This window comes from Neofelis nebulosa, chromosome 9 (genome assembly GCF_028018385.1).
Source record: "Neofelis nebulosa isolate mNeoNeb1 chromosome 9, mNeoNeb1.pri, whole genome shotgun sequence".
NCBI classification, from domain to species: Eukaryota; Metazoa; Chordata; class Mammalia; order Carnivora; family Felidae; genus Neofelis; species Neofelis nebulosa.
Window position 1 is genome coordinate 83097318 of NC_080790.1, and position 26027 is coordinate 83123344.

At 43.6% G+C, this 26027-nt stretch overlaps 1 protein-coding gene across 3 annotated transcripts in view; it reads left to right on the forward strand.

The window, feature by feature from the left end:
- Positions 1-22325, forward strand: part of IL18RAP (interleukin 18 receptor accessory protein) — a 33416-nt gene extending 11091 nt beyond the window's left edge. The window contains exons 7-13 of one of the 3 annotated variants that reach the window (XM_058684566.1): positions 7188-7338; positions 11617-11682; positions 13147-13270; positions 15777-15928; positions 17059-17196; positions 19792-19965; positions 21534-22325. In XM_058684566.1, the coding sequence (XP_058540549.1) occupies positions 7188-7338; positions 11617-11682; positions 13147-13270; positions 15777-15928; positions 17059-17196; positions 19792-19965; positions 21534-21883 (1155 nt within the window). In that variant the 3' untranslated portion in view covers positions 21884-22325. The remainder of the gene's footprint in view (positions 1-7187; positions 7339-11616; positions 11683-13146; positions 13271-15776; positions 15929-17058; positions 17197-19791; positions 19966-21533) is intronic. The other 2 variants (XM_058684568.1, XM_058684567.1) reach the window with 2 other exon arrangements.
- The last annotated feature ends 3702 nt before the right edge of the window (positions 22326-26027 follow it).

The window sequence follows — 26027 nt, forward strand, 5'->3', positions numbered from 1 at the left end:
AAGGCCTGTATCCCTAAAGTGGTCTTTCTCCTAGGTAGCCAGAGTCTGATATTATCATCGTAAGAACCGTCTTTTTGATCAGTGCCAGAAAAATTTCTAGAATACCAGTGTATTACACATGAGGTGAGACATAACCTTAGGGCCATCTGCCAATACAGAAGGCCAAGTGGGTTCATTTGTACTGTCTTTGGAAAGCAGTGGGCATTCCTCGGGGGAAGGGAGACCCCAACAAGTGAATCCTGGAGGGTTTCTGAATGAAATCGCAGACTGGAACACTTTCCAAAGAGAGCATATCCGAGAGGGCAGTTACAGCAAACACAGGAGGCCGGGGTAACGAGTGTCTTGCGCAGGTGAGATGGGGGTGGGGGTGGGGAGTGCAATGTGAGGATGAAGAGGGAGGAGGGGGAAGGAAGAGGCAAGTTTCCTAATCATTTCGGGTTATGAACCACATGTGAGTAAGCTTCATAACAAAAACACTTCACATTATCATTACATCTTACAGTTTTTCCAAGTGCTAGCCGATATATAAATGCTGCATAGGTGTCTCCTTCAACATAGCCTTATTGACAGTTGACCCCTTGGTGGTGGAAACCAAGAATAGAATTTAAATTGCCTCCTACGCTTGCAATAATTGTTGGAAGTCCAATACTTTGCCTTCAAACATCCTGCAAAGCTTTAAGTTAGACTTCAAAATACATCTGTTAGTATAAAAATGTCGTTTTAAATCGCCAGTGATCAGTCAAGAAAGTGGCTCATGTTTACCTGGTGGCTCTATGCACTCCAAGGCTCAGCAATCAGGGTCATGGCGGCACAGGTACCATGGTGTGGAAGACATTTCATCACTGGATTCTCCGTCGACTTGGTGACGATGGGTAGACAGGTGTTATCGTGTCCACTGGGGAAATAAGTACACAAGGAGGAAAAGTGGTGTGCTCTGGGTCTCACATTTGTATTTTGAAGGGACAATGAAAATATGCCGGCCTCAGTAAAATCATAATTTTAAGAAACACCTTAATTTCATCATCTCTAAAATGAGGTTAGCCAGAAGAGACCACGGTTCTGCTTATTCTTTTCAGTTCTCTTCAGAATAAAACTTCCCGTGGTTCAAAACTATTTGTGATCCAGGAAGACAAATCTGACTATGGCAAGGTGGGTTTGTTCCTAGGCCAGTAAAGAAGGCTTACCCCTAGTTATTTCAGATGAAATCGCATTTGAATTTTCAATGATTAGTATCCCTGAAATGAAAGCTATTTTCACTTTCAGGTAAGCATAAGCCACACGGTAGTTGCTAGCTTTCTGCATATATTGTACTTGTAAACTAAACCCGAAAGGCATATGGCATTCCCAGAAAGAAGCTTCATTTCCCCTCTCCCGGATCTTGACAGCAAATTTCAGGGTGTGTTCGGTGGTGAATAGGCATCCGCCAAAAAGTGGGCCAGCAATGGCGCTCCTTAAAATTGTACTTTCTGATGCAAATTTGGGGAGGTTATCATTCAAGTCGTGTTTCCTAATTGCACGCGTGCGCGCATGTTACATATGCACATACGCACACACGTACCTACGCTGGCTCGCACACACACACGCAGTAACCTGAAAAGTCACAGACCTCACAGAAGGAGTGTATCACCAGAACTGGTGACATTAGGCAGCAAATAATACGCAATGCTCCTTTTCTTCATGCTAAGCCCCAGGTGCTCATGTGGTGGGCAGGTCACACTTAAGCCATCTCAGAATAGATGACAGGTGCTAAACACTGGCTGAGCAGAGGAGAACATGGCATTTATTGAATTCAGACGAAACTCCTGATCAGGGATGCACCTGCCAGATGCATATCCAACAGGGTGGAGGCTCTAGGGGCTTTCAAAATATTTTTAATAGACACATCAAAAAATTTAGGCTTGGAGATTCTTCACTGAAATATTAAGTGACCAAGAAGTCAGAATTAAAGTGAATTATCTGGTATTTATTCAAAGAACATTTCCTCTGCATTTTGCTAATTTCTAAAAATACGATAAAAAAATGGCCTCAACAGACTTTATCTGAAATAAATGACAATGACATTGAACGAGAGGGCATTTTTTGCTCTCCAGCTAAGGAAATCTGTGACGTGGGAGAAATTATATAACAGGGCGTTGGGAGAGGTCCTTCTGCACTGGCACCGAGATACAGGTGTCAGTGACACCACTGGGGGCCTCTTGTCAGTTAGAGCTGTGCCCTGAGTACCCTTTCCATTGGTGGTTTAAGACAATCTCCCTCATATGCCACATTCACTCGCCACAATGATGACGTGGCTGCTGCGTCGTCTCTGGCCGGGCATTTAATGGAATGTGCACACGCAGACCGGCCACTTCTCCTTCCCATTTCCTTTTGGCCTAGTTTTCTTGTAGTCACTAGTGCTGCCTGGCATTCTGAGAACTGGTGAGTATTTGAGACTGGCTGAACCCAAGATCGATGGGATCCCCAATAGGAAAGAAGTAAAGATCATTTCGATTAGATTTTTGGAAAGTATTTTCAAGGTCCCTACAGTGGCCCCCTTTTGTTGTTCTCACTATGGTATTTCAGAATGCTCAAAATCCTGCACAACTTCCTAACATCTGTTCAGTGCTATAACCCCCATGTGGCCTAACCCATAGTGAAAACAGAGGCTACTTTCTTCCTTATTTTGAATAGTGTATCAATGTGGTCTGGATGACATTAGCCTTGGGACAGCTCCATTATGTGGTTGATTCATTCGTAGTTGGCAGGTAAGCAGTTTTTTGTGTTTTTTGTTGTTATTGCTGTCGTTTTCTCACAAGCACTGCGATCAGGCCAATGCAATTTTGTGCTGAGTAGAATTTGTAACTCGTCTTCATGATTTCACATTTATTCCTGTTAAATTCAAATTTGTTGGTTTTGGCAGCATATCAAGAGGATGGAATTCTGAGTTTGAAATCCACCATACTAGCCATCACTCCCAGATTTGCGTGACTTGTAGATGAGAGGCAGGCATGACAGGTCTTAGCAAAAATACTGAAAAGACTGGCACTGAACAGCCCGTCGACTCAGCTATTGATTCTAGCACGATCCTTTTAGTTATACGTGGTCCCTTGATCCACAACTTGGGAGGTATTACTACTCAACTAACTGAAAAAAGGCACCTAAATGTTGACTCATTCAGCCCATGTGTATACATCTTATTTAACAAAGACACCGTCAAAGTATTTTCCAAATGAGTCAGTCACTACAGTGGAGACAGAACATCTACTTAGTCCTGTATTCCTCTGAGGCTCTGGTCTATTCATTCTATCGTGGAAGGAAATGATCAGACAACATGCCACGGTCTGAATGTTGACAGTGAGTGCGAGCTGGCTGATGTTAACCAACGTTTCCTTTTTAAGGGTTCATAGGCATCTGTTCAAATAACCCATTCAAGATTTTGGCTAGAGATTAGCATCTAGCTCATCAGTCTATACTGTTCATAATGTACCCTTTTCCAATTAAGAGGTAAGCACTAGTACAAAATTTATGTCTGAGTAGAATGTTACCAGTTGATGACTGGGGCAAGAGACCGGGAAGCTGCAAGAACAGGCACATGGGCAATGGAAAACAGAAACACGAGGGGCACATTCTGTGAACGGTGAGTGGCTCAGCATGGTGGGAGCGGAGAGTTCCCGAGAGGTGTAGTTAGGGTTAGAGCTGGAAACAGAGGCTGTAGGTTGATTATGTGGTATGGTTATTGGGGGGTTCCTGTTGGTGTGATTGAACTTTGTAAGGGTGAATCCTGATCTAGGGAACTAGCAGTGGGAACAGAAAGAAGGTGGTGGGTGCCAGTGATATCTTCAGAATTAAATACAAGATTAAATATTTAGGGAAACGTGAAAGAGATGACTCATATGTTGGGTCTTTCTGGCTCAAATATACTCACAGCATTTAGGAAGTTGACAAAATAGAAGTAAATTCAACGATGGGTGAGAAGAGGTCACAGACACAGATCTGGACATAACGAATCCTTAAAACAGACGTGAAAACGTCAAGTCCATCAGGGAGGATAGGGCTGAAGATGTACATGCCGAGAGTCCTCCCAGACTAGGTAGTGAAAGCCCCAGTAGGAGCTCGACAGTGTCACCCAACTGCAGGCAGCACCATATGCATAGTACTCCCTGGAGTGGCTGCACTGCCCGGTAGTATTAGAGCTTGGTGATATTAGAGGGTAATATTACAAGAACAGTCCTACTAGAATACATTTCCTTTGTTTTTCTGGCTTCGCACATACCTTTAAAAGTTCTATTTTCATGTGTTCCTCTTTTCTGTATGCCTCAGTTCTGTCTCGGACTTACCCAATTCATACAGGTTCACACTGGAGATGCCCCTCCTTCCATATTTTGTTCCAAGACTGTTTCACGGCTGAGCAAAACAGCCCTATTAGCACCCCTCTTTTCTGTTGGAATCATTTGTGATCGTCTGACCAGAATGGGTCTCCCATCATTCTCGACACAAATTGCCTCTCCCTTATCCGTTTTCTTTGATGTTTCCTTTTAGTTCCATCTTATTAAGTTCTTTTTTAAGTTTATTTATTTATTTTGAGATAGAGAAGAGTACATGTGAGGGAGGGACAGAGAGAGAGAGAGAGAGAGAGAGAGGGAGGGAGAATCCCAAGCAGCCTCCGCACGGATCACGGAGCCCAGTGTGGGGCTCGAACTCACAAACCATGAGATCATGACCTGAGCCGAAATCAAGAGTCGGACGCTTAACTGACTGAGCCACCCAGGCGCCCCATTTGTTAAGCCTTAATAATACATATGAAGCCATACTTTTCTTTTTATGGAAAAAAAAAATCAGGTTGACCTTGTTTTGACCCATCTTCCCTGCAGCTTAGCTGAGGTCTTGGTCACGACTACATCTTCTCCCCATTACTTTCTCATGGGACTCATGAAACACCTCCACTGCAATTTCTGCTCTTTGTATGTATGTTGTCTAGGGTTTTAGCTCTGAATTTTACCCCATGCTCTGAAAAGGGGTTCTTGACCCCTGAGATCAGCTGATTGATATTTAACCTTATCTGCCCCATTTCTTCGCTTCCTTTTACTTCCTGCAGCCTGCAGCTGCCCCTCTCTGATCAGTTCTGACCCCCCACCTTGGTCTCCCTGCCAATCTACTGAAGTTCCTTCTTGGGCCACAGGAACCACACCAGAGACTTGGAGTGGGGAAACCCTGCTCCTACCAGTCAGCAGGGAAACAGAAGGGAAACTCCTCAATGAGAACATGAAACTCAGAGTCAGAAAAATTCAGATTGACCCTCAGCCCTCTCACTTGCTAGCTCTGTGATACAGAACAACACACAAACGCCAGAGCCTCAGCTTCCTCCCAAAGCCTGTGCAACCCAAGTCAGAGAGTCCTTGGAATGAGTCATATGAGGTAATACACGAGAAAGAATTTTATAATCTGTATAGATACTAGGTGATTTCGCTGTGTATGTCTTTGCTTTGGACTGTGTGGTAAGACACACACTCCAGGTGCTATTTGCTGGAGATTGGAAGGCCATGGGCTACATGGAGGTTAGGGGCTACAGAATTATTGGCAAAGGGATACTCAACCGTTCAACAAAGATTTTTTGAGCCCCTACTAGGTCCTAGCCCCTACTGATAACTTACATGATTCTCACGCTTCAAAACGTTTCAAACATGCATCGTTTACAAAGAGCTTACGATTCCTGGCCTGCTTGCCATATAGTAGAGACACAAAGACCAAATCTGTCTACATGCATCAGCCTCTTCACCTTGGCCCTATTTCCTATATATAGTCTCCATTTCAAATATTTCTGAGAAGGCACTTAGCTTAATGGAGTGATTCCTACATACTCCTTAAGGTCTGATTGGCCTGGAGGGAGTAGCCCTGCTTCTTGTGAGTTGAGGCAAGGTCGCCCAAGTGCATTGCAGTCTGGCTTATTGCTTGGGACCTGCCTTCTTAGACTGAGTGCTCTCTGCAAGGAGGGATCTGTGTTTATTCCTGCCAGTGTGTGTAGGAGCAGTTATGTGTCTTGGCACAAAGGCTGGTCTTCACAACTTCGGAGAAGGAGGTAACTATACACATCGTTATGATCAGAGGGCTATGCACGATCATGGAGGTCTGGGAGCACGAAGAGACTGGTTCTGCTCAGGGAGTGTGTGATCACCCTCTTCTCTCTGTGAGAATCATCCTTTTGAGTTGGAGTTAAGGACTGAGCTGCAGCCTACCCAGGGGGAGAGAGTGCTGGGAGAGACTTACAAACGGGTAGCTGATGAAGGAATATGGTTATTTCGGGAATGGCAAGTGAGTGGAGGGGCAGTAGCAGGAAAGGAGACCAGGAAGGAATGGCAACTGCAGCCGGGGGAGAACTCCAGACCTTAGAAGAGCATCCCTGAAGGATATGCTGAGTAAGGGAGAGAAATGTTCATAATTGCATTTTAGTTCTCACGTGACTTTGGGTCCGCCATGAGTTCACTGTGTCTCACTCACTGGTCATTCCTTGTCATATGTCTGTACACCTGTTTAGTTATTTACTTAATATTTTAAATTTACACTTCACCTTAAAAAAAATAAATTTCACCTTTTTTTAGAGTGAAATTTACTTATTATTTTTTTGAGAGAGAGAGGGCACAAGTGAGAGAGGGGCAGAGAAAGAGAGAGGTGGGGCTCACCCAAAGCAGGGCTCGTGCTCACCAGATGTGGGGCTCGAACCCATGAACCGTGAGATCATGACCTGAGTCAAAGTCAGATTCTTAACCAACTGAGCCACCCAGGTGCCCCAAGAGTGAAATTTATTTAAACAGGAAGTTTTATATTAGCCCGTCCCCACCACAAAACTATGTCAATTTCTATAACCATAAATATACATGTTTTCAAAAAATTCATTGAGATGTCAGTTATGTAGAGTACTGTGAGTTTTCTAGAATATTCTCAGGGTTCTGCGTCATGTTTTGGGAAATACTAGGCCACATAACTCTTGGAAGATTAGTCAGATTTGGTGCCTTGATCTTAAAAGATAACGTAATTGCATGTGAAAGTGCCTCTCATTAACAAATAAGACTCTTACCAATACAGTTTTTGAACAGAAGCTCTTCATACTTGGGTGATGCCCTTATTTATGAAGTTTTTCTATAAGTTTGACTAATATTACTAACAATTCTCTGGTTAGAGAAAGTTATTGATTTTTTTGTCCCTTGGATTAGAATGGAAAACTACTCTCTGAAGAAAGGAGCAACTCAATCCTAGTGGATGAAGTTTATGACCACGACCAGGGCATATATGTATGTGATTACACTGATTCAGATAACACAAGTTCATGGACAGTCAGAGCTGTTGTCCAAGTGACAACCATCGGTAAGTGAGATTTTTCATTTCAAGATTTGGGATTTGAACCCCTATTACCCAATTAAAGCTATCTTCCTTCGGTTTAGTAATGGTTTCCTTTTTGGGAAAGAAAAAAGATAATCATATACTGGTAGTCACGTGAAGCCTTAAATGTGGGAAAACATTAATTTCCCCATAAATCTAGATTCTGTCCCCCAAGGAAGGCCTCATTCTGGATCATATTCATGTTGTCACAAGTTGGGTTTTCCATGCACTGATGAATCCTGCTAAGTTTTTGTAATAATTTAAAAAATGATTTTAAATATTTCACACACAGCAGTGGCACCATGAACCTATCAGCTTTAATACATATTACTGTTTCTCTGCACACTTAGAATCTTGCTTTTTCTTTAAAGAAATGAGACATTGCAGAGACAGATTGAGGCCTATGCTCTTACCCCTTTCTGCTCCTTCTCTTCCCAGCTGTAGTCCAATTATGTACCCTATATGCTTTCCATTTATGTCTTTATGCTTTTCGACAAAAGTATATATCCATTAATAAAATAGAATACTGGGGGCGCCCGGATGGCTCAGTGGGTTAAGCATCCAACTCTTGCTTTTGGCTCAGGTCTTGATCTCCTGGTTTCATGGGTTCAAGCCCTGCATCGGGCTCTGTGCTGACAGCATGGAGCCTGTTTGGGATTCTCTCTCTCTCTCTCTCTCTCTCTCTCTCTCTCTCTCTCTCTTTGTCCCTCCCCTACTCATGCTGTCTGTGTCTCTCTCAAATAAATAAATAAACTTAAAAAATTAAAATAGAATATCGTTTTATATTACAAAATGTGTTTTGTGTTAAAAACACATGGTACTATTCTATCATTTTGCCAGTTTATACCCCCCTTAGTGAAGAACAGATTCTCATTATTACCAAATAATGTTTGATGTTTACAGACTTTTTGACTGGTGTCAAGTGAGACCTCTTTCTCTCTCCCCCCTTTTAAATCCCAATTTACATCTCTCTGAGTACTAATGAAGTTTAATACCTTGTTATATGTTTGGTGGTCTGTTGGGTTTGTTCTTTTGTGCTCTATTTTGGCCCAGTCTTTTCACTGAGCCGTTCTTCCCAGATTTATAAGTATCCACATGAATAAATTATACGACGTCATTAATTTAAACATGGTTCTTGTCAAAACACAACAGGGTCAGTCATCCATGCTTTATATTAAAGAGCTACAGAATGGTTGACCTAGCTCTTAGTAAACATATCGATTATTTTTACCTCTTCTTCTTTTAGTGTAGGATACAAATTACGTTAAACACCTTGAGGCCAAGGTAACCACTTCTGCCTACTTTCCTGGACTTCAGCAATGAACATTTACATTAGACTCTTCCTTGGAGGAGAAGTTAGAGCACAAGCACCCCACTTGTGCCGCTAGCCCCCTCCAAGGGATGTGTGATTCCTCTTCCCTCGGACATGCCACTCAGCCCATCAAGTTTTCAGGGGCTGAGTCTGCTTTTCTCGCTCGCCCGAGGGATTCCCCGCAACATCGATTGCGTCTCTTTCGACCAAGCCTTCTCTGTCATCATTCCTGTCTTCCTCAGTCATTCACTTTTTCACATATTCATTTTCACACAAGTATTTGTGGGACATCTAATATGTATCAAGCATTGGGCTTGGTGCTCAGGCTGTAAGAACGAATACCTGGACACATTGTCTGTGATCACCCGGAAGTTCCCACTTTGTGGGCACATAGGCTGTCACTAGACAGTATGATGAGTGGGGAGAAAGGGAAGCAGTGGGGCATACAAGAGACCCACTAAGCCCAAACCTGGACATACCACGCTCGAGCAAGAACAGACGGGTGAGGACCAACCAGCCCAAGGAAGGTGGGAAAATGCCGTTCCGGGCAGAGAGCTGCAGTGGGGATGGACAGATGTGGACAGACTCAGAGACTACGGAGAGGGTACAGCTGAAAGGACTTGGAAATTGGGAGTGAGGAAGAGGAAAAAGGAGGGATCCAGGATGAGAGAGACTTGGGTTTTAGGTTGGGCAACTAGGTGGATTTTCTGTTGGACACTGATGGAGGATGGCCTTGCATGGCATACATAAGAACTTACACAGCAGGTCTGATGCACATTCTTGGAAGATATCTCTGATCGCTCACTGCACAGACTTAGCAAAGGAGGTGAGGAGCGGCTTTGTTTGTGCATCCACAGAACTTGATGATGGATTTAATGCGTGAAGAGGGAAACCAAGGATGTTTTTGTTTTCTGGCCTGGATAAGATGGTAAATGGTGACACCATTTCATGAAACAGGAAAGGCTGCAAGAGAAGAGGGTCTAAGGAAGAAATTAAACATTACGTCCGAAAGGACTTTCGGTGATCCAAATCACAATGACAAGGAGGAATTTGGACAAACCAGTCCGGAGATGATAGGGCCAGAGGTGTAAATGTGAGGGTGGTCAACATGATATCTAAAGCAAAAAGACTGGGGGTGCCTGGGTGGCTCGGTCGGTTAAGCGTCCGACTTCAGCTCAGGTCATGATCTCACAGTCCGTGAGTTCGAGCCCCGCGTGGGGCTCTGTGCTGACAGCTCAGAGCCTGGAGCCTGCTTCAGATTCTGTGTCTCCCTCTCTCTCTGCCCCTCCCCTGCTCATGCTCTGTCTCTCTCTGTCTCAAAAATAAATAAAAACATTAAAAAAATAAATAACTAAAGCAAAAAAAACTGAATGAGCTCATCTGGGGAGTGAGTATAGAGAGAAGAAGGCCTGGAACCGAGGACTGTAGCATTGCAACACTTGGAGAGGTTGGGAGAAGGGAAGGGATCCCCAAAGGGGGTGGAGCAGGGGTGTGAGAACAGAGGGAAACTGTCCCAGGGCATGGTGGCTAAAGTATCTCCGGGCAGAGGGAGTAACGCTCTGCGTCAGGGGTGAGGTCTGAGAACTCATCGCTGGGTTTGGGAAGGGCAACGGAGGTCATTATTTACATAAGTTAGTGAGTACCAGTGGGAGAGTGGGGATAGGAGCTGTAAAGGAAGTGAAACTGATGATGGAGGAGAGAGATCATTTAAAGGTTCAAGATCTTTAGTAGGGAACAGTTCTAGAGAATGAACGGTACCACCCAGCGAGAGTAGATAGAACAAAAGACCACTAGCAGAGAACAAGGGAGAGAACTGATGTTCACGAGAAGCCCAGAAGAAGAGCCCCCAAACACACAGGGAAGTGAGCAGAGAGGCAGAAGGTAAACAGGAAAGTAGGGAAGCAGGGAACGAAAAACGAGAGGATTCTAAGAGGCCATGCCCAACAGTGTCCGAAGGTGCTGAGAAATAAAGCAGAAGAAAAACTCAGTTGTGTCCAGTGGATTTAGGGACAAGGACGTCACTGGCAACTTTAGCTGAAGCAGTTTCCGTGGAGTGATGGAGGCAGGAATTGAACTCCATGGGAAGCGACAGAATGGAGGAGGTGAGCACATATCGCTCCTTCAAGAATTTGGCTTGGAAGGAAGGAGCATGAATGTGACAAGGACATAAGGTATAGGGAATGTTTTCTCTTTTAAAATGAAGAGACTGAGCATGGATAAACGCCAATGGGCAGAAACCCAGAGAAAGAGAGAGAGAGAGAGTGTGTGTGTGTGTGTGTGTGTGTGTGCGTGCGTGTGTGTGTGAGAGTGAGAGAGAAATATACAGGGAAGATAATGGAGTCATTGAAGGTCCCCGAGAAGTAAGAGGACAATGTCCAGAGCAGAGGTGATGAATTTTCCTTGATCAGGAGATGGGCCATATTCAGGAGGAAGTCTGACCACAGAGCCCTATTTGACAGTTTGTGGCCAGAAACTCAGGCATAAATGAGTAATGGAGGGTCGGACTCACTTTTATCTTGAAATAAACCATGAACTTAAGGATGGAGGAGTGGCCTCCGGTCTGGCTGATGTGGGCATTTTCTCAAGTGCATTCTTCTTCCGGACTACTCAGCCAGATGGTACCAAAAAGCAATGTCGTAGAAGACAGGAATGGGGGCTCAGGTCTGTAGCAGTTGAGCAGGGCTGGTGTGGAAGAAAACACACCCGGGAGGACAAGGATTTATCAGGGACTAATGTTTCACTAGCACCTGCAACCTGATGTCACGCTCATCTTTGGAGGCTTGCTTTTCATGTGGAAACCTGAGTTCCTACTAACTTTGTAGACAATGCACCAAAATCGAAGAGGGAGCGCCAAAGCATTTAGATCAAAGTGCTACTTTGCACGCACATCTTCAGCAAGGAGGCCTTCTGATTTCCCAATGCAAATAATAATCACTATTTTCATCTTTTAGTGAAAGACACTATTTTCAAGCCAGATATTCTGGACCCCATCAAGGACACACTGGAAGTAGAACTTGGTAAGGTGGGTTGTATTATCACCATTGAATGACATTGTGCTTCTGGGAGCAGGTCTAAGTGGCGTATTAAGGAAAGAAGCATTGGGATTTTAAGTCAAACAGAATTCCGTGTGAATCTTGACTCAGCCACTGGCTAGTTTGTTGACCTTAGAGAGTTATTTAATCTTTCTAAGCCTCAGGTTTTAAATCTGTAAATAGACAAAGGAAAACTGACCTCATCTGGTTTCAGTGAGAAATGTAGGATAATGTATGTTAGGTGGCTAGTGAACTGGTCATGTTCAATAGATTTTAGATTTCTCCTTACTCATCCCAGAAACAGGTGGTTACGTATATTAGGTCCATTGATTAAATCTGTAAATGTAACCGATTTACCACCTTGAAGAGCATTAACCTTTAAAAACGTGGTGTTCGGTGTGGGCTTTAAGATACCTATGGAGGAACACTACATCTCCTGCCCGAGTAATTTGTACTCCCAAGTGGTGTCTTTTTTGTGTAGAGGGGCAAAGTGACTTTTCTCTGGTACCCTTTTATTTTATCCACTTCAGTAACATCTACATTTTCCCCACACAGCCAAATAAGAACTTCTCTATTTAAAACCAAGTGCTGGTTGTTCCAAGAAAATAAGAGATTCTTTTAAATGCTAACACATCTATACTTATAGAAATAAATGTCAAAATAGATACTATGGTAAAAGACCACTAGGTGGCGGTATCAGGGTATAGCATTAGCAATACCCACAGCATCACAAGAATGTAAGGAAGGAGGAAAGAAAAAAACATTAATAATTCAAAAATAGCCAAGTTACCTACAGCTTCAATGAATTTGAAAACCCTAAAGGGCGGGGGGGGGGGACATTATTAAGGTGCGAAGATGATTTTTAATGGAGTCCTTAACCATCTCATGGTGAAAATATTGAATTTGAGGCAGAGTGTATCTGGAGACCGCTTGTAGAAAAAGCGGGTAGGAAAAGGGTAGTGTCATCACATGCATGCCCACCCCTAGTGCATTGTTCAAGAAACTGCTGAATATCTAAATAATTCCTTCTTTAAACTACATTACAGTAACCTCACGATTTTAAGTTAATATGCAAATGTTGGTTAGTAGTAAAATGTTCTTTATTGACACATTATGTACTCAATAGCAGCATTAGAAGACCAGGCTGGTCACTGAGAGGACTCCTCATTTTCCTGGTGTCTGCCCTCAAACCACATCAGAATTCTTAGCGCTGTGACCAAAGAGTCACAAGTCTGAGATGTTAAGTGTTGCTCAATGGAGAGAAACATACCTGGTCTTATTTGCTTGTGAATGAGAGACCGGTAGATGTTTGGTTATTTCTGGCACACCTATTTATCCTGCAAACGTGATTGCAGCAGTGAACAGTGTTCGGATGGCGTCTTCCTCCTGCACAGGACAAAGTGTCCTCACGGACTTCCTTCCTATTTTGTGTGTCTCTCTCATTTTCAGGAAAGCCTTTAACTCTTAACTGCACGGCACGATTTGGCTACCAACGAGATTTTAAACCTGTAATAAAATGGTACATTAAAGATTCCGACCAGGAGTGGGAAGTTCCAACACCTGAGCAGAAAAGGTAAGAAGGAAATTAGCAGACCATATTCTTTGCAACCTACACTGAACACTTTTTAAAACACCTTTGGAAACCTCTAAAATGGACTCACGGAGATGAACAGGCGCGCAGTTGATGGTGTGGCCACTGGCGCCAACTAGTGGTGAATAGAAAAGGACAGAAATGCAAAGTGCAGGATCCTTTTCAACCCTGAGATCAGAAGCAGTTTCTTAATAGGGCCATAAAATGAAATATTTAAGCTGTTTGAAAGCTCAGGGTTTTTAAAAAAAATGTTTATTTATCTTGAGGGGGGAGGGAGGTAGGAACAGAGAGAGAGGGAGAGAGAATTCCAAGTGTGCTCCACACTGTCAGCACGGAACCCAAGCCGTGTTGGATCCCACGAACCATCCCACCAACAGAGAGTTATGACCTGAGTGGAAACCAAAAGTTGGACGCTCAACCAAACGGAGCCACCAAGGTGCCCCTAAAGCTGAGTTTATAGCAACAGTTTGACGTTTAAACATCAAGCTGACAAGACAGACATACCGAGCCAGGAAGGCAGAAGAGAAGTAGCACGTCCAACCAATGGGAAAGAATGCTGCCCTCTGCCCACACCCCATTTTTCCCAGTGCCATTCATTTAGAGTAGTGGTCAGTTCAGGGATCCAAATATGTAGAGTCATTAACAGTCTGGAATGTATGGAGAGGAAAATGCACAATAATAAGGATTCTGACCAAAAATATGTGAAGCGAGGAATAGTTGAAGAAATCCAACCTGGAAAAGGAAATGCAGAGGTGAGATATCTTGAAGTACTTGGAAACCACAGTGTTTTATGGAAACGAGGCTTAGTTTGTTGTCCATATTAGTGGACAGAATTTACGGGGAAGACAGTTGGCTCAATAGAAAGGAAAACTCTGTTATTCAGAGCTATCCAGTGCCTCACAAAACTGGACTCCGGCCGCTGGCGGGATTACGGGTTTCAATCCGATTGGTCAGGCCTGTCACTAAAAAACAGAGTCCCTCATCTTTCCAAGATCCGTTCCACAGTAATAGACTGTGTATTAAGCACGTCCTTCTGAATTTTAAAAAGATTTCAATGAACAAATGTAATATCATTTTGAAAAGTTTATGTCATTACGAAAAAATAAAGGATGAATTTTGAGAACAGCAATAAAAGTTATCAGGAGCTTCTAAGACAAGGGAAGTCACACAACTTATTTGGGTTTGGATTTCTGTTTTCCACCCCCTGGCAATGTGACACTTGACCCCTGTAAGCTTCCACTGTACCATCTTTAATCTGTGGACACTTACGTCCACTTTACTAGGTCCCTGTACGGAGTAGACACAGTAGAGGTGAGACGGTCATCACGGTTCCTGATTGGTAGGAAATATTCAGTGAATAAGTGTTGGTATTGTAGGGCTCCAAGCAACACAGCCTAAAATATCATCCACCCAGGCAAGATGCCTTAGCTAGTAAAGAGAGACTGTAGATTGGCAACCTTAGAGAACACAAATTGTGCATAAATACTGAGACTTACAACTTGCTGGATGGGGCAGAATGGCCCAGACCCAGGGCATGGGCTGCCACTTCCAAGCAGAGTGACCATGCACGGTCACCTACCTTCTATGCCTGGTCTGTGTTGCTGGCCAAGTTAGGACGATCATACTCTTACCTCGTGGGGGTTCCTGTGAGGAATGAAGGAGACTTGATAGTCTACATTTAGTGTTAAAAAGGGTGAGCACAAGGGCACCTGGGTGGCTCAGTTGGTTAAGCGTCTGACTCTTGATTTCAGCTCAGGTCATGATCTCACAGTTCGTGGGATCAAGCCCCACATCTGGCTCCATGCTGAGCATGGAGCCTAGTGGGATTCTCTCTCTCTCCGTTTCTCTCTGCCCCTCCCCTACTCTCTCCTTCTCTTTCAAAATAAATAAATGTTAAAAAAAAGAGTGAGACGGGGAGCCTGGGTGGCTCAGTTGGTTAAGTTTCCCACTTCAGTTCGGGTCACGATCTCACAGCTCATGGGTTTAAGCCCTGCATCAGGCTCTGTGCTGATAGCTTGGAGCATTGAGCCTGCTTTAGATTCTGTGTCTCCCTCTCTTTCTACCCCTCCCCCACTTGTTCTCTCTCTCTCTCTCTCTCTCTCTCTCTCTCAAATAAATAAATAAACATTAAAAAAAATGAGTGAGCAGAGAAACATGGTCAGCCCTTGGTGGAAGTGCATCATGTTCAACATTATTCTTAAATTATTATTATAGTCTGTTTTCAAGGAGAATGCTTCGAGTAATGGAGGTCAGATGAGGCCCACAGTAAATTAAATTCTGGTGATGCATAAAACGATGCCCAGAAGATTCAATAATCAAAAATGAACCCCCTCTGACCATCTTATGGTCTTCTGGCATCTCCTTCTATGCTTTGATCCGATAGCTCTCCCGAAATCCAAACTGTTGGCCACTAATAAGAATTCCAAATACTGCAAAAGTGGTCAATTTATGCTGCTGAATGAATGGGGTATTTCCCCTTCTTTCCTAGAGTTAAATACACCAAAAAGGATGACGTTATAGAGCGTGTTGTCCACTTGAAAGAAGTCACTCAGAGGGATCTTCACCGGAAGTTTGTTTGCTTTGCCCAGAACTCCATCGGGAACACGACCCAGTCCATCCAGCTGAGAGAAAAGAAAGGAGGTAAGCCTGGAAGGTGGCCGCAGAAGGCACACAACTGCTTTTATCTGAAAGGAGAGGAATTTTCCTAAAGAAATATCCTGCTGATGATGTTGATGATGATAGCAATTAACATTTGTGAGAAGCCAGACATTATGCATTTTGCTCATATTAAACCATTTAATACTTTGACCAAGGACACATTACTAGTAATCGCAATCACATCACAGTGATCCAGAACTGGTCCTCTTGACTAATACTCTTTGTACGGGGCCTGTGTTGGAAAAGCCTGCCATCCATTCATTCATTCGTTCACTCATCCATTATTCTACAAACACCTGAAGGGCATGTCTTGTGTAACAGGTATTGTGCTAGGACCTAGCTCCCTTTCAGGGTTTTCTTTTCCTGGCTTCTGAATCCAGAGACCATGATGGTAGGGTACTGGAGAGTGGAGGAGAGAAGAGTCATCTTGCTCACTGCTCAGAGTGATATGTGTGTATCACAGACCACAGTCTTTGACAGGAGGAGTGGAAATTCCTGATAAAGAATAGCTTTGAAATTTCCTTAAGAAGATACTCCGTGATGGAGTTGATATCATTCATTCATTCAATTAAGAACCGATTACAGAACAAGCAAGTTTTGACAGCTAGTGAGGCTTAAATAAGACAAAACTTGTGCTCGGTGTTGTGGATGCTCTGTAGTGGGGCTCCCGTCAGGAGAGGCGTGTGAAAGTTCTCGCGCGTTAGGTACCGTGAAGAGTGTGAAACCGAGCCACGTGTGCCTCCTGGCCTCAGGAAGTTTAGACTTTTGTAGGGAAGATAGGGCATGAAGATAATTTATAATATGCAATGAGAAGGATGCGAATGGGTTTTGTGGAGGTTTATGGGGGAAAAATAACTAAAAGTGACCATGATTAGTTTCCCCATCCGTTTCCTGTTCAGGAACGTGCCATTCCCGTGGGTTCTTTCCAGTTCATTGTAAGACAGTTCCCTCAAGATACGATTTTAAGTGTTTCCAGAGTCAAGAGGAATGCTCCCAAGAGCAGTGATTTTGAGAAAATAATAGAGCCTGAGAAGGCGCTGGGCGGGCCCACAGCGTCAGCCCAAATGTGGTCTCGCAGAGACATTTGTTCATGGCTACCGTGTTTCCCCCAGTGGTGTTCATCTACATCCTACTTGGTACCGTCATGAGCCTGGCAGGCGTGCTGACCACAGGTGCTCTGCTCTACATGTACTGGATTGAAATAGTGCTGCTGTACCGAACCTACCAGAGCAAGGATGAGACACTTGGGGGTAAGGTGACCCCGACCTGCCTCTGACATTTCTTCTCAGACTTAGAGGGAGAAGCTCAAGAAATGGATGTTCCCTGATGGATAAAGTCATGCCCCTCAGCCTTTTAAACCTCCTTCCAGGTGTGGTGGCTCAACCTGGGAGAACTGGGAACAGGTGGAGAAAAAATTTCTTTTCATTCCAGTTTCCAGGAATCTTGCTGATCAACGATGCTATTGCAGAGCATGTTGGGCTCGAAAACAATCTCTCTGCTCACCAACCTGACGCAATATGACAGATGAGCTAACATCCCCATGACTTAGTTTCCTCTTCTGGAAAAAGGGATTATGATCACAATCACGATGAAATCTATGAGGACCCATTGGGTTAAGAAATATTTATCATTTAGAACAGCATCTAGCACGTGGTAAACAGTCCATGCCAGTCAGGTGTATTAGCTACTTTGTCACTTGAATCCTGCAATCAGACAGAGAGACGTAAAATCGCGTGCCCAAAACCGAACTGCAAGATGGTGTTAGAACTCAGGATTTGGACCCAGGTGATTTGGCTCAGAGCCCCCATTAGCTATTACCTCAGCCTCATCTGTAAAATGAGGGGCTTGAAGATGGTGGCAATGTCCCCGAACATGTGACATTCTGTAAAAGGCAACCGGTATTACAATTAATGGAGCTGTCTGCCCATTTCCCCAGGAGACAGGATGATAGTGCTTCTTTAGAATAGAAGAGCTGCTGGTGTGTTTTTCTAGCCCTGGAGGTCTCTAAGATTAGGTGTACTGTTTTACTGGATGGTTCTCTTGCTTGCAAAGGGCAGCATCCATTCTGCTGGAATCCGGGGATAATTACTTACCTGCCTGGGATAATTAATTCCCACGCCGCTGCTCCTCCCACGCCGGGAATGCAGCGAAAAGCTGTCAGATTTACAGGAAAAGGAGAAGTCGAGATGCATCAATCATACCTTCCTTTCAACTAATTATTGAAAATTCACGCTAGAAACCCTTCAGCCAAGAGTGTTTTTTGAGATTTATTTTTTTAATTAGCTTCTTAGCGTTTTTGAATTGAACAAATTATTTAGCCAATGCCTCAATCATCCCCCTAAAAGATTTATATTTCCTTTACTAAAATGTTATTTATCTTAAGATTCTAGAGCTTGTACAAAAGAGCCAATCAACTGTGACACTTTTAAATCTGCCCTTTCTCTTTTTACTTTGCACAAGACACTACCCTGATGAGGACACAGACGCCGGTTTTCAAGCACGGTGATTCAGTGCCCTCTGTAGCTAATCTAATGTTTTACAGCAAAACGGCTGTGTCCTTTGAAGTTAGTGCCGAATATCCAAAATTTTAGAGAGATGCAGAATGTCAGAGTTGCAGAGGACCTAAGAGAGCTCTAATACTCCCATTTGTTAATTTTCTTACTAAAGAAATGTAAATGTCTCCAGATGATAGAAAAATCCAAGCCTGTTGGAGTTTCACAGGGACATGGAAGGAATCCGAGGTGACTGTGGTGTCTCACACATTTAAACTGCACAGCACTTCCTGCCGGCCATGCCCCATGAACCTCCTCCTTCCCACCTGGGCAATGAGGCACTTCCCAGATGAGCCTCCTGGGTCTCTTTCTTGTCTCCTGGACCTCCTCCACTCCCTCTTCTTCTTCTTTTGCTGGCATTTCCATCCCGGAAGGCCTCTTCTTCCGTCCACATTAAGCAAGCGTTCTGCCCATCACATCAGCCACCGGCGCTATTGTTTGCTATTTTGTAACACTGCTATTTGCCAGCCTTTGTGCAAAGCACTGGAATATGACACCGAATGGGTATGTCCAGACTCTGAAGCCCATGAGCGAACTTTTGAGATTTTCTGCCTCTCTTGGTTAGTTCTGTAGCACATCCCAGTAATCAACGTGCACTTGTACTAATCGACTCAACAGAGGCACATGAGACTTTACAAATATCCTAAAACAAGTTTCATAAATAGAGTTTCCCATCTGGAAGGCGGGGGGGGGGGGGGTGGATATTTATCTTGTGCCCTGCTGTGAGCCAGACACCACGCGCTTTATATACGTTATATCATGCAACCCTGAAGACAGTCTGCCAGGGAGTTACTATGATCTCATTTTACACGGCGGGGATTCTAATAGAGGTACATGTGCCGTCAGCTCTCTCGTTCACGTGCAAGGTGCTGGGTCTTGGCCGTGCTCCGCTTGCTGGATATTATCATGCTTTGATGGAACAGACTCTTCTTTGATGTGTAACTCATGAGACAGCAGCACTGCAGTGCAAAAAAAAAAAAAAAAAAACCCAGAGGAACCCCTGACTAATATGATTTAATCACAGAAGCCGCAACTGTTTGATCTGACCTCAGTGAAAATGCAGGACCGCGTCATAAATCAGAATTCGAATTTGGTTGGGCAATCGATACGGCTCAGCAGTGTGATTCTGAATTGGGCGCAGCTGCTGCTTTTTATTGTTAAATCAGTTCAGTAAGGAGCCCGGCACTTAATTCTTGCCCATTTGCCATATGACTCAAGCACGTGTAGATATGCCATGATAGTGAGAAAAACGTAAATGGCTGACTTTTTTTTCCTAACATTTCTCTTCCTCAGATAAAAAGGTATTTGATGCTTTCGTATCCTATGCGAAATGGAGCTCTTTTGAGAGTGAGGCCACTTCATCTCTGCATGAGGAATACTTGGCCCTGAATCTATTCCCTGAAGTTTTGGAAAACAAATATGGATACAACTTGTGTTTGCTTGAAAGAGATGTGGCCCCAGGAGGAGGTAGGTCCTATAAGCCAAGAGAAGATATAGAACAAAAAGAACAGTTGAATGCAAGTGCTCTATGGGCTTCCCTGCTATTCCTTCTGTTGGGATATACACCCTCTGGAATATTTCATGAGCTTAGAACATGTTAGGCAACAACACAGAAAAACATGCATTGCAGAGATGTGCTGCATCATCCAAGAATAAGCCATCTTCAGAAAAAAAAAAAAATTAGTGGGCCCTAGGGATGCCTTCCAGAACAAGATATTGCTCCTGGGTCCCCTGTAGGAAGTCACCTCTGTCAATCTGAACAGGTGGTCTCCCTGCTTTGTAGGACTCTGCTGGCCACAAAAATGAACAAATCAGGAGACTATAGATGCTGGAGAGGATGTGGAGAAACGGGAACCCTCTTGCACTGTTGGTGGGAATGCAAATTGGTGCAGCCGCTCTGGAAAGCAGTGTGGAGGTTCCTCAGAAAATTAAAAATAGACCTACCCTATGACCCAGCAATAGCACTGCTAGGAATTTACCCAAGGGATACAGGAGTACTCATGCATAGGGGCACTTGTACCCCAATGTTTATAGCAGCACTCTCAACAATAGCCAAATCATGGAAAGAGCTTAAATGTCCATCAACTGATGAATGGATAAAGAAATTGTGGTTTATATACACAATGGAGTACTACATGGCAATGAGAAAGAAAGAAATATGGCCCTTTGTAGCAACGTGGATGGAACTGGACAGTGTTATGCTAAGTGAAATAAGCCATACAGAGAAAGACAGATTCCATATATTTTCACTCTTATGTGGATCCTGAGAAACGTAACAGAAACCCATGGGGGAGGGGAAGGAAAAAAAAAAAAAGGTTAGAGTGGGAGAGAGCCAAAGCATAAGAGACTCTTAAAAACTGAGAACAAACTGAGGGTTGATGGGGGGTGGGAGGGAGGGGAGGGTGGGTGATGGGTATCGAAGAGGGCACCTTTTGGGATGAGCACTGGGTGTTGTATGGAAACCAATTTGACAATAAACTTCATATATAAAAAAAATTAAAAAAATAAAAAATAGTATATATAATTTGAAAATAAATAAATAAGTAGATAGATAAATAAATAAATAAATAAATAAATCTATCTATTAAAAAAAAAAAAAGGATGCTGCTGGCCACAAGTGTCAGCATTGGGTGAGGCAGGGCACAGTTCTTGCCACTCACCAGATGTACAGACATCATTCCTTCCCCCCATTTCCTCTGCCTCGGACACCCCGCCAGGGAGCCTGGGACATCCCATGCCCCTCTGTTATCCCAGCCTGACTGGTGCCAACAAGGTCTTCTCCTAGAGGGAGTGACAGTTTGAAGAGACAGAGCACAAAGAGAGGAATGTAGAGTAGAGAGCCCCCGGATACTTGAGTGTATCTTCAACTGCCCATAGGGTTGATACAGAGAAGGCGACATAGCAAACCAAGCTTCCTTTCCTCCTTCCCTAAAAACCTTTGCAGGGAACCCTCTGGGTAGATCTGGGAGATTTGGGATTATCGAGACTCCGGGTTCAGCAATACAATAGCAAATGATTCAATTCCTTATTTCCAGCATATGCAGAAGACATCGTAAACATTATTAAGAAAAGTAGAAGAGGAATATTTATCTTGAGTCCCAACTATGTCAACGGACCCAGTGTCTTTGAACTACAAGCAGCCGTGAATCTTGCCTTGGATGACCAAACACTGAAACTAATTTTAATTAAGTTCTGTTCCTTCCAAGAGCCAGAGTCTCTACCTCATCTGGTGAAAAAAGCTCTCCGGGTTTTGCCCACCGTCACTTGGAGAGGCTTAAAATCGGTCCCTCCCAATTCCAGGTTCTGGACTCAGATGCGCTACCACATGCCGGTGAAAAACTCCAAAGGATTCAGGTGGAAGGAACCATCTCAGAATTATGCCTGAATTTTTTTCACTGGAAATGACTCCGTAAAACAGAAGCCACTGGGAGGAGCTCCCAGCCTACGGAATGGTAAAGCAGACCCTGAACCACCTGCCCTCAGTCCCTGGGCGAGTAGAGACGTTGATGGACAGAGCACAGAGCATGAATCGGGCTGACATAAGATGGAGAGTGTTTTGCTGACCCCGAGCAAGCCTGACAGGCAAAGCAATGACCCCGAAACTGTGGTTAGAGCTTCTGATTTCCTCTGGACAGAGGAAGAGTAAATTCTGCAGACACATGCACACGTTCAGCACACAACGCTCTTAAGATTTGCCAAGGGGTCTGAGCAGAAGTGGCAGATACAGCCGCTTCTGCGTTGGGCTACCTATTGGCTGTCATATCTACTATGGACTGTACATATAAATTATATATATTTGCAACCAAATAAATATTATTTTATTAGGAGCGATTGATTTGAACTTTACCTAAAGCTTCCCTGTAAAAACAAAGCAAAACAAAACAATTTTTATTCAATGTCCACCCATTAACTCTGGAACACAGAAAGCAAGTAGGAAAGGCAGACACCGGGGCGGGAGTGGGGGGGGGCAAGGGGCAGACAGGGCCCCAGTCAATCTCTACTCTGTCCCTGCCAGAAGCACCCCCTGTAAGCAGGTGAAATAGAGGAAGGAGACCCTTCTGGTGGGCAGTGCAGCCCTGTGCTAGACACAGGTCTTGGAGAGCAGAGTAGGGCTAACCTCAGCATCTCCTCATCCCCTTGGCCTTGGTGCAGGGCAGGAGGTCCCCAACCTTACCCTGGGCCGCTGAAAGTAGGAACGAACTAGGCCAAAATGCTCAGGCCAATGAGGAGGCAAGGAATGGGCCAGCACATACGTACAAAGTAGAAAGACAGTGACAAGAGCTAGCAGCCAAGGTAAGAGTTTGGTAAGTAAATGTAGAAACTGGTTAAAAGACAGCAAGAATGGAGCTTGAACAGAGCTTTAGTCTGAGCTCTTTGCCCATCAAGGCTGGCACTCCTTGTATGTGCTTCCTGACCGAATGATCTCAGTGGAGTCCTAAGTAACAAGGCAGGATGCTGGAGCACCAGGAGAGAAAAGGTGGACTTCACTCTCATAGTCTGTTTTCCTTATGGGGATTCCAGTTCCAGCTAGAGTTAAAACAGTGTTCTAGTCACGTAGGGATATAAAAGCTTCATGCTCTGTCCTCCTCGCCTGAGTGGAATGATTCATTTGAGCCTAAAGACTAGCAACTTCTGGACTCATTCAGATGTAATGTGTCACAGTCACTGCTACGGACGCGATCCAAGTTCAGAGTGGCTAAAAGTCACTGTCATCTGGCTACCGCTTGGAGCCTGTATGAAATGGTCTTGAGCTCTTTTTCCACAAAGGCTCCCACATCATAAAAACCACTGCGGCCTTGGCACCGAGAAACATCCTTGTTGGGAATTTCAGTGATAAAGTTAAAGATGAGTTAAAAGGTATATATTATTCCTGGAGGAAGTTTCTTGTGGGAAGGCTCATTGTAGGGTCTCAGTGGGGAAGAATCCACACTGTCATTGTGCCATTGTGCTATGGTGATGGTCAGAATCCCTGGTTTTCCTGCCAGCCGCTCTCTGAGATCTAAGACTCAGAAACCTCTTTGGGCCAGTTTACCCGGGTTTACTTTATTCTAAAATAAATTTTTCTATCACCGATCTATCCAGTAGTCCAGACTTTTGTTCTAAGCTTAACAGAAACTCAAACTGAGCCTCAGGTTTGTATATATACTCAAAATAAAAGAAAAAAAAAAAAAAAAGAAAAGCACTTCTCTAGGCCTAACATTTACAGAATGCACTCTTTCCAGGTTAGTAGATCCACTGAAGACAACAAATTAGCATTTAGGACAAAGGTTTATTTACATTTCTTACATGCAAATCAATCAAAACAAAGTGGGCAACAGAAGCACATTTTCTCTACATAGGAGACTAATGGTAATCAAACAACTGAACTCAGTGAAATACAATGAGAAAAGAGTATAACTCTCTCTCTACATTTTCTTTCTCTTTTTTAAAATTTTTTTTTAACGTTTATTTATTTTTGAGACAGAGAGAGACAGGGGTAGGGTCAGAGAGAGGGAGACACAGAATCTGAAACAGGCTCCAGGCTCCAAGCTGTCAGCACAGAGCCCGACGCGGGGCTCGAACTCACCGACCGCGAGATCATGACCTGAGCCGAAGTCGGCCGCTTCACCGACTGAGCCACCCAGGCACCCCTACATTTTCTAGATAAGGTGACTTGTTTCCGGTTTACACCTGGTGCCTAACTTTAATGAAAACGTGTCCTCGTTTGAATGATGGTCACCCTACCTCTAACACACACTGGAGAGTACTCCTTAGTAACCCTGGATGATTCCTCAGGCAGATCTCACAGCTGTCCTGGTCTCTTCTGGGTTTCAATATCTACATTTTCTATTTATATTATTTCCAGATCACAGTTCCAGGTAAGATGGAGTAGGAAGGACACCACCCCCTCTCTCCCACTCATTGCAGCTATAAAACCTGAATAAAATGCTTGCGAAATCAGTTTGAGGATTTCCGAAGCTAAATCAAAGCAGAATGATAAGACAAGAGTTCAAAGTTCCATGACTTTATTTTCCTCCAATATCCCTTGGCTTGGACTCAGTGCACTGTGAATCCCACAAATGGACATTAGTAATGACAGAAGGTTCCAGAAGGAGCCCTCTTGTCCCACCTTGAAGACTGAGAAAGGAGTTTCCTAACACTCTCGTACTTTTTCCTTTTTATATTCTTAGTGGCACCAACAAAAAGGGGGCCCTTGAGGGCCTACATCTCTGTGGAAGGAGAACTGTCCACTTTGATACCAAGAGAGTGTGGTAAATCTTTTTTGATTTTGATTTTTTGCTCTCTCTGTCCTCTTACCATTTAGGTGTGGAGACAGAAGCAGTCAGGGAAGTGCACTGCAGAGTAGGGTATACACACACCAACACTCTGGCCAGAGAACTGCATAAAAAGGCTAAGAGGCCTCTAGAACCAGAAAGTGCCATAGAGATTGCAGACAGAAAGGTGGTCAGGAAAGCAAACCCATGAAGTTCCTTGCAAATTCCCGGGCTCATCCCTAAGCTGCATATGCAAGAATCTGACCAAAAATAGAATACCATAAACTCTGAGAATTAAACTATAGGATAGACTACTTCCTGAGCTCCAGACTGACCACTGAAAGGTGTATATATGGAATAAGTCTAAATAGAACTGAAAGACAGTGAAATAGAACAGACATTGAAACCACAAGGCTGGTTAGAATTTGGGGCTTGAATCCAACTGGGTCAATTGCTTGCTAAACAAAAATAGCATTCTACGTAGGATTTCAACAAGATCCAAAGTCGCATAACAGAATATTTAAAATGTTCAGGATATAATCCATTGAAAGCAAAAAATTACATCTTCTGATTGGGTTTTCGATGTAAGTTAAGGTAATATGTAAGTTAACTACAACATAAAGGAGAGAGGGTAGGGGAGCTTATATGGTGGTAAGGTTATCTACGTATCTCTTGAAATGATAAAATATTGACTCTAAATTGAAAATGAAAACATAAGTATGTTTTATTTTAATGCCTTGGGAAACAACTAAAGCAAACAAAGAAAAAAATTTTAATTAGAATAATGAAATTTTGGGGGCACCTGAGTGGCTTGGTCAGTTAAGTGTCTGACTTTGGCTCAGGTCATGATCTCACAGTTCACGAGTTCGAGCCCCACATCAGGCTCTGTGCTGGCAGCTCAGAGCCTGGAGCCTGCTTCTGATTCTAAGTCTCCCCCTCTCTTTGCTCCTCCCCTGCTCATGCTCTCTCTCTCTCTCTCTCTCTCTCTCTCTCTCTCTCTCTCAAAAATAAATAAACATTTAAAAAAATTTTAAAGTGGTAAGTACTTACATTAGAAAAGGAAAGTATGTCAAATTAATAAGCTAAATTTCCACTTTAGCAAGAGAGAAGGGAAATAATAAAGATAAGGATATAAATTGATTATATTCATTATATTGAATACCACAAAACAATAAGAAAATTAACAACACTAAAAGCTGGATCTTTGAAAAGATCAATAAAATTGATAAATCCCTAGCAACGCTGATCAAGAAAAAAAGAGAGAAGACACAGATT